This window comes from Melospiza melodia (assembly GCF_035770615.1).
Source record: "Melospiza melodia melodia isolate bMelMel2 chromosome 7 unlocalized genomic scaffold, bMelMel2.pri SUPER_7_unloc_1, whole genome shotgun sequence".
Taxonomy (NCBI): Eukaryota; Metazoa; Chordata; class Aves; order Passeriformes; family Passerellidae; genus Melospiza; species Melospiza melodia.
The window spans coordinates 5,153,130-5,166,657 of NW_026948497.1; the positions used below are offsets into that span (position 1 = coordinate 5,153,130).

Below are 13,528 nucleotides of genomic sequence, written 5' to 3' on the forward strand. Positions count from 1 at the left end.
TGAAGGAGGAATGGGGTCCTGGCAGGGTAAATCAGAGTCCTGAGGGAGGAGTGGGGTCCTGGCAGGGTCAGTCAGGGTCCCCGAACACCCCACGCCCATCCTCCAGGGGTCCCCGCGGTCCCCCAGCCCCCCCAGTCTCTCCCGCCCCACACCAATCCCGGGTTTTATTCCCGTTTTTTCCCTTTTTATTCCCTTTTTTACCTTTTCTCGCTTTTCCCGCCGCAGTCCCCGCCGCCCTGTTGCCATGGCAACGCTGTTCCCGCCCCTTCTGCATCGCCATTGGCTGTTCCCCTCCGCGAGTGCTGATTGGCTAAGAGCGGCAGGGGGCGGGGAAGGAACCCGGAAGCGTCCTAGCTCGTTACCATGGTGACCCGGCTCGGGCGTTTCCATGGTAGCGAAATTCCCGCCCATCCTGTGCTGCCATTGGCTGCAGTGCCATGCCACGAGAGCGCTGATTGGCTGAGGATTGAGGGGGCGGGGCTAAATGCAAATCAGTCCCCAAAAGGGTCCTTAGTGTCCCCAAAGGGACCTTTGATGCCCCCCACCCCCGCATGACCAACCCACGGGGTCCTCGACGTCCCCAAGAGGGTCCCTGGTGTCCCCAAAAGGATTCCCGATATCCCCAAGGCCACCATGACCAACTCGGGGTGTCCCCAATGTCCCCAAGGGGTCCCCAAAAGGGTCCTTGGTGTCCCCAAGGGGGGGCCCGATATCCCCAGAAGGGGCCCGGTGTCCTCAAAGTGTCTCCACGGGGGTCCCTGATGTCCCCAAGGCCACCATGACAATCCCGGGGGGTCCCCAAAAGGGTACGTGGTGTCCCCAAAGTGTCCCCGAGACAGTCCCTGGTGTCCCCAAGGGATCTCTGATGTCCCCAACCCCCCATGGCCACCCCGGGGGGTCCCCAATGTCCCCAGGGGGTCCCTAAGGGGATCCCCGGTGTCCCCAAGGGTTCTCTGATGTCCCCAAAAGTGTCCCCATTGTGTCCCCAACCCCCCCACGGCCACCCCAGGGCTGTCCCCGGGATGTCCCCAAACCCTCCCAGTTCCTCCCCCCCAAAATTTGGCATTTTTGACCCTAAAAACCCCCAAAATCCCAAATTCCACTGCCCAAATTCACTTTATTGGGGCCCCCCGGCGGCTCCGGGTCCGGGGGGGGCTCGGGGGGGGCTCGGGGACCCCAAAATTGGGGGCGGGACCCTCGGGGGGACCCCGGGTGCGTTTTGGGGTGGGATTTGGGGCTTTTTGGGGCCGGTTTGGGGTTTTTTGGGGGTTCCCTGCATTTGGGGGGGGTCTGCGCCCGCTCCGGGTCCGGGGGGGCTCCAGGGGGGGATTTGGGACCCCAGAATTGGGGCTGGGACCCTCAGGGGGACCCCGGGGCTGTTTGGGGGTTTTTTGGGGCGGGTTTGGGGTTTTTGGGGTTGGATTTGGGGTTTTTTTGGATGTCCCTGAATTTGGGGGGTCCCGAGGGGGATTTTGGGGGGGTCCCTGACGGCTCCGGGTCCTGGGGGGCTCCTGTGGGGGGTCTGAGACCCCAAAATCGGGGTCGGGACCCTCTGAGTGACTCCGGGGCCGTTTGAGGGTTTTTTGGGGTGGATTTGGGGTTTTTTGGGATGGATTTGGGGATTTTTTGGGTGGATTTGGGGTTTTTTGGTGGCTGCGTGAATTTGAGGTTTTTGGGGGGGGATTTTGGGGGGGTCTCCGCCCACTCCGGGTCCTGGGGGGGCTCGGGGGAGGGGTGGAGCCCCTCGAATGGGGCCGGGACTGGGTTTGGGGTGGGATTGGGGGATTTAAGGTGGGATTTGGGCGTTTCTGGGGGCGATTTGGGGTTTTTTGGGGAGGATTTTTTTGGTTTTGGGGGGGATTTGGGGTTTTTCGGGGTGGGTTTGGAGTACTTTGGGCGGGATTTGGGCGTTTCTGGGTGGGATTCTTTTGGTTTTGGGGGGGATTTGGGGTTTTTGGGGTGGGATCTGGGGTTTCTGGGGGAGGATTTGAGGTTTTTCGGGGGGGATTTTTCCGTTTCTGGGCGGGATTTGGGGTTTTTTGGGTGGGTTTTGGGGCGGGATTTTTTGGGGTTTGGGTGGGCTCTGGGCTATTCTGGATGGGATTTGGGTGTTTTTGGGTGGGATTTGTTTGGTTTTGGGTGGGATTTGTTTGGTTTTGGGTGGGATTTTTTTTGTTTTGGGTGGGATTTGTTTGGTTTTGGGTGGGATTTGGGGTGTTTTGGGGGGGCTCAGGGGTGTGTTCGGGGGGCTGCCAGGGGCTCAGCAGGAACGGTGCCAGCTCCAGGCGCTGCTGCAGCACCCCCGAGAGCAGCAGCTCGGCCGAGAGCAGCGGGAGCCGCGCGGCCACGGCCGGGGGCCACAGCCTGCGGTCCTGGGGACACGAGATCACCAGGACACGGGGCTGGGGACACAAAAACACAGTCAGGAACCCCAAAAACACAGTCAGGAACCCCAAGAACACAGTCAAGAACCCCAAAAACCCCATCAGGAACCCCAAAACCCCATCAGCAACCCCAAAAACCCCATTAGCAACCCCAAAAAAACACATCAGGAACCCCAAAAACACAGGAACCCCAAAAAACGCATCAGGAACCCCAAAAACACAGTCAGGAACCACAGAAACACAGTCAGGAACCCCAAAAACACAGTCAGGAACCCCCAAAACCCCATTAGCAACCCCAAAAAACCCCATCAGAACCCCAAAAAACACAGGAACCCCAAAAACACAGTCAGGAACCCAAAAAACCCCATCAGCAACCCCAAAAACCCCATCAGGAATCCCAAAAATACAGCCAGAAACCCCAAAAACCCAGCCAAAAACCCCAAATAACCCAGCGAGAAACCCCAAATAACAGAGCCCGGTGCTGGGGACACGAGATCACCAGGACACAGGGCTGGGGACCCAAAACACAGTCAGGAACCCCAAAAACACAGTCAGGAACCCCAAAAACACAGTCAGGAACCACAAATAACCCACACAGCCCAGTCCTGGGGTCATGAGATCACCAGGACATGGGGTTGGCAACACCAAAACCACAATTAGGAATCCCAAATAACCCAGTCAGAAACCCCAAAACCCAGTGAGCAACCCCAAATAACCCAGACAGAAACCCCAAATAACCCACACAGCCCCATCTGGGGGACACGAGATCACCATGACACAGGGCTGGGGAAAAACCCCATCAGAAACCCCAAATAACCCAGTGAGAAATCCCAAATAACCCAGAGAGGAACCCCAAATGCCCCATCAAAAACCCCAAATAACCCAGCGAGAAATCCCAAATAACCCATTGAAAACCCCCAAAGCCCAGTGAGAAACCCCAAATACCCCATCCAGCCCGGTCCTGGGGACACGAGATCACCAGGACACGGGGCTGGTGGAAAAACCCCAAATCCACAGTGATGAACCCCAAATAACCCAGTGACAAAGCCCAAATGGCCCAGAGAGAAACCCCAAATAACAAACACAGCCCGGTCCTGGGGACACGAGATCAGCAGGACACCAGGCTGAGGGGGAAACCCCAAAAACCCCATCAGGAGCCCCATATAACCCATCAGAAACCCCAAAAAACCTGTCAGGCACCCCAAATACACCATCAGGAGCCCCATATAACCCATCAAAAACCCCAAATAACCCATCAGGAACTCCAGAAACCCTGCCAGGAACCCCAAATAACTCAGTGAGAAACCCCAAATAATCCACCCAGCCCAGTCTTGGGGACAGGAAATGACCACCAATAAGGGGCCAGGGAACCCCAAAAACACAATGAGAAACCCCAAATACCCCATCAGGACCCCCAAATAACCCATCAAAATCCACAAATGGCCCAAAGAGAAAGCCCCAAATAACCCACACAGCCCTGTCCTGGGGACACAAGATCACCAGAACACTGGGCTTGGGGGAAAAACCCCATCAGAAATCCCAAATAACCCAGTGAGAAATCCCAAATAACAAACAAAGCCCAGGGGGAAAAACCCCAAAACCCTGTCAGGAACCCCAAATAACCCAGAGAGAACCCCAAACCCCACCCAGCCCGGTCCTGGGGTCACGAGATCACCAGCACCCAGAGCTGGGGAAATGGGTCAGGACCCCAGAATCCCATCAGAAACCCCAAAACCCCGTGAGAAACCCCAAATACCCCCAAAACCTCAGTGAGAAACCCCCAAAACCCTGCTAGAAACACCAAAAACCCCCAAACAACCCAAGACTCCAATCAGAAACACCAAACACCCCAAAAGAACCCCAAAAAGACCCCCCAAACCCCCAGTGAGAAATCCCCAAAACCCCAATAGGAACCCTCTGACCCCAAAGAAATCCCCTAAAACCCCCAAGGGGGTTCTCCCCCCAGAGCACAATCTGGGATCCCCAAAAACCCCCTAATACCTCAAAACCCAGTGAGAAAACCCCCAAACAAAGTGAGAAGCCCCTAAAACCCCCCCAAAACCCAGTGAGAAACCCCAAAACCTCCAAAAACTGAATGAGAAACCCCAAGTACCCCCCAAACCCCCTGAAATACCTCAGGAGAAACCCCAAAATCCCCCAATCCCCACAATGTCCCCACAATGTCCCCAGTCCCCACAATGTCCCCAGTGTCCCCAGTGTCCCCGATGTCCCAACGTCCTCAATCCCCCACTGCCCCCGATGTCCCCAATCCCCCTCCATGTCCCCAATCCCCCTCCATGTCCCCAGTGTCCCCTGTCCCCGCTGTCCCCTCACCGCGTATTCCTGGGGCAGCTGTGGCAGGAAGGTGCCACCACAGCAGGTGACAATGTCCCGCATGTCCTCGGGGCACGGCTGGACACTGGGGGTGACGTGCACCTGGTAGCCCTGGGGACAGAGAGGACATCAGGGGGACACTGGGGACATTCAGGGGCTGGGGACATTGAGGGGTTCAGGAGATTGGGGTATTGGGGACATTGGGGGGGTTGGGGTATTGGGGACATCAGGATGACTGGGGGGATGTTGGGGACATTAGGCAGATTGGGGACATTAGGGGTTCAGGAGATTGGGGTATTGGGGACATTGGGGACACAGAGGACATTAAGCAGGTGGGGGACATTGAGGGATTCAGGAGATTGGGGCATTGGGGACATTGGAGAAGCTGGGGACAGTTGGGGACATTAACGTCATCATCACCTGCAGGACGGGGTGCCACCATGCCCGGGGCTGGCTCAGGGATGGGTTAGGTGACATTTGGGGACATGTGGGGACAGTGTCACCTGCAGCAGGGGCCATTCCTGGGCCTGGGGACACTGAGGACACTGCTGTCACTGTCACCTGCAGCAGGCCCTGTGTCCTGGCTCAAGGCTGGATTTAGGTGACATTTGGGGACGTTGAGGACACTGCTGTGACTGTCTCCTGCAACAGGGGCCATTGCCATGCCTGGGGCTGGCTTGGGGATGGGTTTAGGTGACATGAGGTGACATTTGAGGACATTTGGGGACAGCGTCACCTGCAGCAGGGGCCATACCTGGGCCCGGGGTTGGCACATGGATGGGGTAACATTTGGGGACACTGCTGTCACTGTCACCTGCAGCAGGAGCCATTGCTGTGCCTGGGGCTGGCTCAGGGATGGGTTAGGTGGCATGTGGGGACATGTGGGGACATGTGGGGACATGTGGGGACATGTGGGGCAGTGTCACCTGCTGCAGGGGCTGTTGCCGTGCCTGGGGCTGGCTCAGGGATGGGTTAGGTGGCATGTGGGGACATGAGGTGGCATTTGGGGACATGTGGGGACACGTGGGGCAGTGTCACCTGCAGCAGGGGCCATTGCCATACCTGGGGCTGGCTCAGGGATGGGTTAGGTGGCATTTAGGGACAGGTGGGGCAGTGTCACCTGCAGCAGGGGCCATTCCTGAGCCCGGGGACATTGGGGACACTGCTGTCACTGTCACCTGCATCAGGGCTGTTGCCGGGCCTGGGGTTGGCTCAGGGATGGGTTAGGTGACATGAGGTGACATTTGGGGACATGTGGGGACACGTGGGGCAGTGTCACCTGCAGCAGGGGCTGTTGCCGTGCCTGGGGCTGGCTCAGGGATGGGTTAGGTGGCATTTGGGGACATGTGGGGACAGGTGGGGCAGTGTCACCTGCAGCAGGGGCCGCTCTCGGGCCCGGGCCAGCGCCGGGCGCAGGCGGAAGCCGAAGCGCCGCTCACAGGGGGGGTCCCGGGGCAGGAAGGGACCTGGGGACAGCGGGCGGCCACTGTGGGAGCTCTGGGGACAGCGGGGACACGGGGGTCACACACGGCCACCAGAGGCCACCCAGAGTCCCTCTGATTGTCCCCAAGTCCTTCCCCTTGACCCCAAGGGCACCCTCCCTTGGCACCCAAAGCCCCTCTGTCCCCAAGGCCACCCCCGGTCCCCAAGGCTCCAAAGTCTCCAAGGCCACCCCCACTGTCCCCAAGGCCACCCCCACTGTCCCCAAATCCCCTCCCATTGTCCCCGAGTTCCCCCTGTCCCCAAGGTCACCCACCCACCCCTAAATGTCCCCAGGACCAATCCCCCTTGCCACCATGTCCCCAGTGTCCCCTTGTCCCCAAGGCCACTCCAGGTGTCCCCAATGTTCTCGAGATCCCCATTGTCCCCAAGGTCACCCAATGTCCCCAAATGCCCCCCAAAGTCTCCAGTGCCACCCCCTGTCCCCAATGTCCTCAAATCCTTCTCCTTGTCCCCAAACTCCCCTCATTGTCACCAAGTCCCCCAGTTGTCCCCAACCCCCCACTGTCCCTGATGTCACCTGCAGCAGCCATTGGGGGATGACAATGGGGACACCCCTGGTGATGGCACAGAGGAACTTCGGTGTCCCTGATGTCCCCAATGTCCCAACATCCCCTGATGTCCCTGATGTCCCCAGTGTTCCCAATCCTCCTGCCTGTCTCCAGTCCCCAAAGTCCCCCAATGTCCCCAGTCCCCCATGTCCCCAAATCCCTGATTGTCCCCAATGTCCACAATGTCCCAAATATCCCCAATCCCTGATTGTCCCCAATGTCCCCAATCCCCCAATGTCCTCCCATCATCCCCAATCCCCCCAGCCCCCTGACTGTCCCCAATGTCCCCGATGTCACCTCGAGCAGCCACTGGGGGGTGACAATGGGGACGCCCCTGCCCAGGGCACACAGGAACTTCAGTGTCCGGCGGATGCCATCGGTCACCAGGTGGCTGCAGTCGTGCACTGACGTGGCCTCGGTGCCACCCAGCGTCCCCAGGGCCACCCGCAGCGCCGGGGAGGCCACTAGGCCTGTGAACAGCACCTGGGGACAGTGGGGACATCATTGGGGACATCCCTGAGTGCCACCAGGCCTGTGAACAGCACCTGGGGACATCAGGGGGACATCCCTGAGTGCCACCAGGCCTCGGGACAGCACCTGGGGACATCATTGGGGACATCACTGGGTACATCCCTGAGTGCCACCAGACCTGTGAAAAGCACCTGGGGACAGTGGGGACCTCACTGGGGGGTGGGGACATCTGGGGGACACTGGGACAGGTTGGGGACACATTGAGGACACATTGGGGACATCCCTAAGAGAGTCAGGGACACTGTGGGGACATCCCTGAGGAGTTGGGGACACTGGGACAGGTTGGGGACACAGCAGGGACATCCCTGGGGGACTCGGGGACACCTTGGGGACATCCCCAGGTGCCACCATCCCCAGGAACTGGGGACACTGGGACACATTGGGGACAGCTTGGGGGACATCCTGAGGGACTCTGAGACCCCTTGGGGACACTGTGGGGACATGCCCAGGTGCCACCAGCCCCAGAACAGCAGCTGGGAGGGGGATGGGGGCACTGGTCTGTACTGGGAGCACTGGGGGGGTCACTGGTCTATACTGGTCACTGCAGTTCCACACTGCTCTGTACTGGTCCATATTGACCCTTACTGGTCTGTACTGGTCCATAGTGCTCTAATCTGGCCTGCACTGGTCCATACTGGTCCATACTGGTCTATACTGGGAGCACTGGGTGGGTCACTGGTCCGTACTGGGGTCACTTAGGAGTCACTGGGGGTACTGGTCTGTACTGGTCTGTACTGGTCTGTACTGGTCTGTACCAGTCTGCACTGGTGTGTACCGGTCTGTACTGGTCCATATTGACCCTTACTGGTCTATACTGGTCCATAGTGCTCTATACTGCTCCATACTGGTCTATACTGGGAGCACTGGGTGGAGTCACTGGTCCGTAGTGGGGTCAATTTAGAGTCATTGGGGGGTACTGGTCTGTACTGGTCTGTACCGGTCTGTACTGGTGTGTACCGGCCTGTACTGGTCCCTACTGATCTGTACTGGTTTGTACTGGTTCCTATTGGTCCCTACTGGTCTATACTGGTCCCTACTGGTCCTTACCCGGATCTGGGCGGAGCCTGGTGCTGCTCGTGGGCGGAGCCTGCACTTGGCACCCTCTGTTGGCTCCTCCTCCTCTGGGGGCGGGGCTGTGACTGAGCCCCGCCCATTTCCTTTTATGGGCACAGAGGGTGTGGCCGCTTCAAGCACTGCTGCTGATTGGTCCTGCCCCCTCTGGGGGCGTGGCTTGGGGCCTTGATCGTGCCCATTCAGGGTGGGGGCGGGGCCACGTGAGGCTCCGCCCCCTCCACTCACAGCCAATCGCCGACTGCGCCGCACCTGGGGGGAGGGGCTGTGGTGGGGACCCCAAAATCCAATGGGAACCCCCCAAATCCCCCAAGTTCACCCCAAATTCCACTGGGAATCCCCAAAACCCTCCCAGGACCCTCCAAAATCCACCTGCCACCCCCAAAATCCCCAAATTCACCCCAAATTCCACCTGGGACCCCCCAAAAATCACCCAGGACCCCCAAAAATTCACCTGAGACCCCCCCAAACCACCCTGGGTCTCCCAAAACCCACTGGGAACCCCAAAATCCCACCTGGGACCCCCCGAATTCACGGGGAACCCCAAAAAATCCACCTGGAGCCCTCCCTGAATCCCCGGGGGGCTCCCAAATGGAGCAGAGACCCCAGAATCCCCCGGGACCCCCAAATTCACCTGCGGGGTGGGCGGGGCTCCTGCTTCCTCCTGGGCGGGGCTTGGGGGACCCTCCACATCTGGATTTGGGGCCGCCTCCTCCACATCTGGAACCTGGGGCTCGTGCGGGGCCCTTTCGGGGCTTTCCAGGGGTTCCACATCTGGGGCAGGGGGCAGGAACAGCTGGGTGGCCACATCTGGATTCAGGCCAGGGCTCCCCGGCCCTTCCACATCTGGACTTGGGGTGTCCACCTCCACATCTGGAATGTCAGGGACTTCCGGGGCTGTCTGGGGTCTTTTTGAGGCTGCCACATCTGGATTTGGGCCCGCCTCCTCCACATCTGGATCAGCATCCCTCAGCAATGACCTGTGGCCCCTCAGTGACCCCTCCATATCTGGATTTGGGCTCTCCATGTCCACATCTGGAATTTCAGGCAGGTTTAGGGGACTTTTGGGTGGGTCTGGGGACCCAATACCTGGTTCTGAGGGTCCTTCCCCCTCCACATCTGGATCAGGGGGCAGGAACAGCTGGGTGGCCACATCCAAGTCCTCCTCCCTCTCCACATCTGGATCTGGGGTCTCCACTCTCACAATGGGAATTTTGGGGTCATTTGAGGCCATTTTGGATTGTTTTGGACCCAGAACATCTGGATTTAGACCGTCCTCCACACCTGGATGTGGGGGCAGGAACAGCTGTGTGGCCACATCTGGATCCAGAGAAGGCAGCCCCTCTACATCTGGAATTTTGGGGTCCTTTGGGGTAGTTTTGGGTCCTTCTGGGCTCCCAGCATCTGGAGAAGTCAGGAACAGCTGGGTGGCCACATCTGGATCTGACTCCTCTTTCTCCTCCACCTCTGGAATTCTGGGGTCCTTTGGGGCCATTTTGGTGCTTTCTGGGCTCCCAACATCTGGAGAAGGCAGGAACAGCTGGGTGGCCACATCTGGACCTGACTCCTGTTCTTCCTCCTCATCTGGATCTGGGGTTTCCTCCTCCACATCTGGAATTTTGGGAGGGTTCTGGGTCATTTTGGGTCGTTTTGGGCTCCCAACATCAGGAGAGGGCAGGAACAGCTGGGTGGCCACACTTGGATCTGACTCCTCTTCCTCCTCCACATCTGGAATTTCCGGTGGCTTCTGGGTCATTTTGAGTCGTTCTGGGCTCCCAACATCTGGGTCCACCTCGGCCTCCCCCACATCTGGATTTGGGGTCAGGAACAGCTGGGTGGCCACATCTGGATCCCACTCTTCCTCCTCTCCCTCCACATCTGGCGTCTCGGCCACAGTTTGGGTCCCTTGGAGCCTCCCAACATCTGGATTTGGGGGTTTCAGCCTAACATCTGGAGTTCCAGGCACACTTTGGGTAATCTTCTGTTTTTTTGAGGGCTGAACATCTGGATCAGCTTCATCCTCCCCCACATCTGGGTCACTCTCCCCCACCAAGGCTCCACATCTGGATTCAGAGCCTCCAACAGCTGGACTTGAGGCCAGTGTGGGCACATCTGGACTTTCCGGCACATTTTGGGTCATTTTCAGTCTTTTTGAGGGCCAAACATCTGGACCTGTCTCATCCTCCTCCACATCTGTCTTGCTGTCCACCAGCAGCGTCCCACACCCAATTTTTGTGCCTGAAACATCTGGATTTGGCATTTCCAGCCTCACATCTGGAGTTTCAGGCACATTTGGGGCTGGTTTCAATCTTTTTAAGGATCCAACATCTGGATTTGCCTCCTCTTCCACATCTGTGTCGCTGTCATCCAGCAGCGCCCCGTGACCCCTCTGTGACCTCTTCACAGCTGGATTTGGGGGCTGTGGGGGCACATCTGGAGTTTGGGGCACATTTTGAGGCATTTTCCATCTTTTAGAATTACAAACATCTGGATTCACCTCCTCCTCCTCCACATCTGTGTCACTGTCCACCAGCAGTGCCTGACACCCATTTTGGGTCATTCCAACATCTGGGCTTGGGGTCTGTGCCACCACATCTGGACTTTCAGGCACATTTTGGGTCATTCCAAGCTTTTTCAGGGTCTCAACATCTGGACTCACCTCCTCCTCCTCCACATCTGTGTCACTGTCCACCAGGAATGCCTGGCACCTGATTTCAGGGCCTGAAACATCTGGATTTGGGGGCTTCGCAGCCACATCTGGAGTTTCGGGGACGTTTTGGGTCGCTCTGAGCTGTTTCAGGGGCTGCACATCTGGATCCTCCTCCACATCTGTGTCGCTGTCCACCAGCAGCATCTGACTCCTGATTGTGGGGCCTGAAACATCTGGATTTTGTGTCCCCCATCGCACAACTGGAGCTTTGGGCAAATGCTGAGTCCTTCTGAGCCTTTTTGGGGGCTGCACATCTGGATCATCCTCCACATCTGTGTCGCTGTCCTCCACCAGTGTCTGATGGCCAATTTTGGGGCTTTCCACAGCTGGATGTGGGGTCGCCACCTCCACATCTGGAATTCTGTGCACGTTTTGGGTCCCTTTGAGCCTTTTAGGGGGCTGCACATCTGGATTCACTTCGTCTTCCACATCTGTATCACTGTCCACCAGCAGCATCCGAGAACAGAGTTTTGGGCCTGAAACATCTGGATTCAGGGGTTTTGCTGCCACATCTGGAGTTTCGGACACATTTTGGGGCATTCTGAGTTGTTTTTGGGGCTGCACATCTGGATTCTCCTCCTCCCCCTCCAGATCTGTGTCGCTGTCCATCAGGATTCTCCAGTGTCCAATTTTGGGCGCCCTCACAGCTGGACTTGGGGTTTCCACCTCCACATCTGGAATTCCAGGCATGTTTTGGGTCACTTTAAGCCTTTTCTGGGGCTGCACATCTGGATCCTCGTCCACATCTGTGTCACTGTCCACCAGCTCCATCCTGTGTCGTATTTTTGGGCCTGAAACATCTGGATTTGGGGTCTTTCCTGCAACATCTGGAGTTTCTGGGACGTTCTGGGTAATTTTCAGCCGTTCTGAGGGCTCCACTTCTGGATCAGCCTCCTCCTGCTCCACATCTGTGTCGCTCTCCACCAGCAGGGTGCCATGCCCACTTTTAAGCCATGGAACATCTGGATTTTGGGTTTTTAGCCTCACATCTGGAGTTTCAGGCACATTTTGGGTCATTTTAAGCCATTTTTGTGGCCCAACATCTGGGTTTGGCCCCTCCTCCTCCACATCTGTGTCACTGTCCACCTGCAGTGTCCGGTGCCCATTTCTGGCCCATAGCACATCTGGATTTGGGGTTTCTGCTGCCACATCTGGAGCCTCTGAGGTGTTTTTGGCCACTTTGGGCATTTTCAGGTCCCCAACATCTGGATCTGGCCCCTCACCGATCACATCTGAGGCATTTCGGGAGCAGGGAAGGTGTTTTGGGGGGCCCTCAACATCTGGGGGCACAGCTGGATCCTCCAGGGCACTGCAAAGGGGGATTGGGGGGGGCTCAGGAGTTTGGAACCTCCAAAATCCCCCAAGGATCCCAAAAATAACCCCAAAACCCCAAAAGCCCCTTTCAGAACTACACAAACTGCCCCAAAACCCTCCAAAAATGCCCCAAATACCCCAAAAAACCCCACAGGGACCCCCAAATTGCCTCAAGGACCCCCAATCCTCCCCCCTCAGAACCCCCAAAATGTCCCAAAACAACCCCAAACTGTTCCAGGGACTCCCCCCAGAACTCCCACTCCCCACCAAAATCCCCCTAAACTGCCCCAAGACCATTCCAAACACCCCCAGATTCTCCAAGGAACCCCCCAAAATCACCCAGTAACCCCCAAGCTGCCCCCAAAGAACCCAAACCACCCCAGAAGCCCCCAAACCCCTGCCCAGGACCTCCCAAACTGCCCCAAAAAGACTCGAAACAAACCCAGGGACCCCCAAAATGTCCCAGGGACCCCCAAGCTGCACCCAAATGACCCAAAATCCCCCAGGGACCTCCAAGCCTAGATTCCATTACAGAATCCACAACACACCTCAGGGAGCCCAAATTCCCTCATCAAATGCCCAGCTCCTCTCATGGAATCCCCAATGCGCCTCAGGAACCCCAAATTCTCTCACAGAACCACCAACCCCTACCACGGACCCAGATTTCCCTCAGGAAACCCAAACGTCTCTCGGGAACCCCAAATTCCCTCACAGAAACCCCAACTCACATCAGCGGCGCCCCAAACTCCGCTCAGGACCCTTCAACCCCCTCAGAGAGCCCAAAGTTCCCTCAGGAACCCTGAATTCCCTCACGGAAGCTCCAACTCCCCTCATGGACCCCAAACCTCCCTCAGACACATCCAACCTCCCTCAGGGATCGCCAAATTCCATCATCAAGTCTCAACTCCCCTCATAAACCCCAAAAATTCTCTCCGGAACCCCAAATTGCCAAACCAAGCCGATAAACTTCCCTCGGAGACTCCAAACTTTCCTCAGAAACCTGAAATCCCCGTCAGAGACCCCCCCCAATCTCCCTCAGGGACTCCCCAAAACTGCCCCCGAGGCCCTCAGTCCTCACCAAGGACCGCTCCAATCCCCTCTACCACCTCCAAATCCCTCCAGGTTATTCCAGA

General features: G+C 57.7%; 1 protein-coding gene across 3 annotated transcripts; it reads right to left on the minus strand.

Annotated features, from left to right (window-relative positions):
* Positions 1–1,111: 1,111 nt before the first annotated feature.
* LOC134432718 (nascent polypeptide-associated complex subunit alpha, muscle-specific form-like) lies at positions 1,112–13,455 on the minus strand. Of its 3 annotated transcripts, none has more exons than XM_063181613.1 (7): positions 13,124–13,455; positions 9,006–12,390; positions 8,348–8,623; positions 7,067–7,252; positions 6,090–6,215; positions 4,719–4,829; positions 1,112–2,402 (listed from the first exon to the last, which is right to left on the minus strand). In XM_063181613.1, the coding sequence occupies exons 2-7, from the start codon at positions 12,267–12,269 to the stop codon at positions 1,113–1,115; spliced, it is 5,253 nt and encodes a 1,750-aa protein (XP_063037683.1). In that variant the 5' UTR covers positions 12,270–12,390; positions 13,124–13,455; the 3' UTR covers position 1,112. The 3 variants fall into 3 exon arrangements, with proteins under 3 accessions (XP_063037683.1, XP_063037682.1, XP_063037684.1); XM_063181612.1 differs by having other exon boundaries at positions 12,944–13,455; XM_063181614.1 differs by lacking the exon at positions 1,112–2,402 and adding an exon at positions 2,802–3,375 and having other exon boundaries at positions 12,944–13,449.
* Positions 13,456–13,528: the final 73 nt, after the last annotated feature.

Coding starts and splice junctions, on each gene's coding strand:
- LOC134432718 (XM_063181613.1), bottom strand. CDS start 12,269: ATGCCCAAAGTGGCCAAAAACACCTCAGAGGCTCCAGATGTGGCAGCA. Junction 7,253..8,347: donor CAGGCTCCGCCCAGATCCGG/GTAAGGACCAGT, acceptor CACTGTCCCCAG/GTGCTGTTCACAGGCCTAGT. Junction 4,830..6,089: donor GAGAGCGGCCCCTGCTGCAG/GTGACACTGCCC, acceptor CTCTGTCCCCAG/GGCTACCAGGTGCACGTCAC.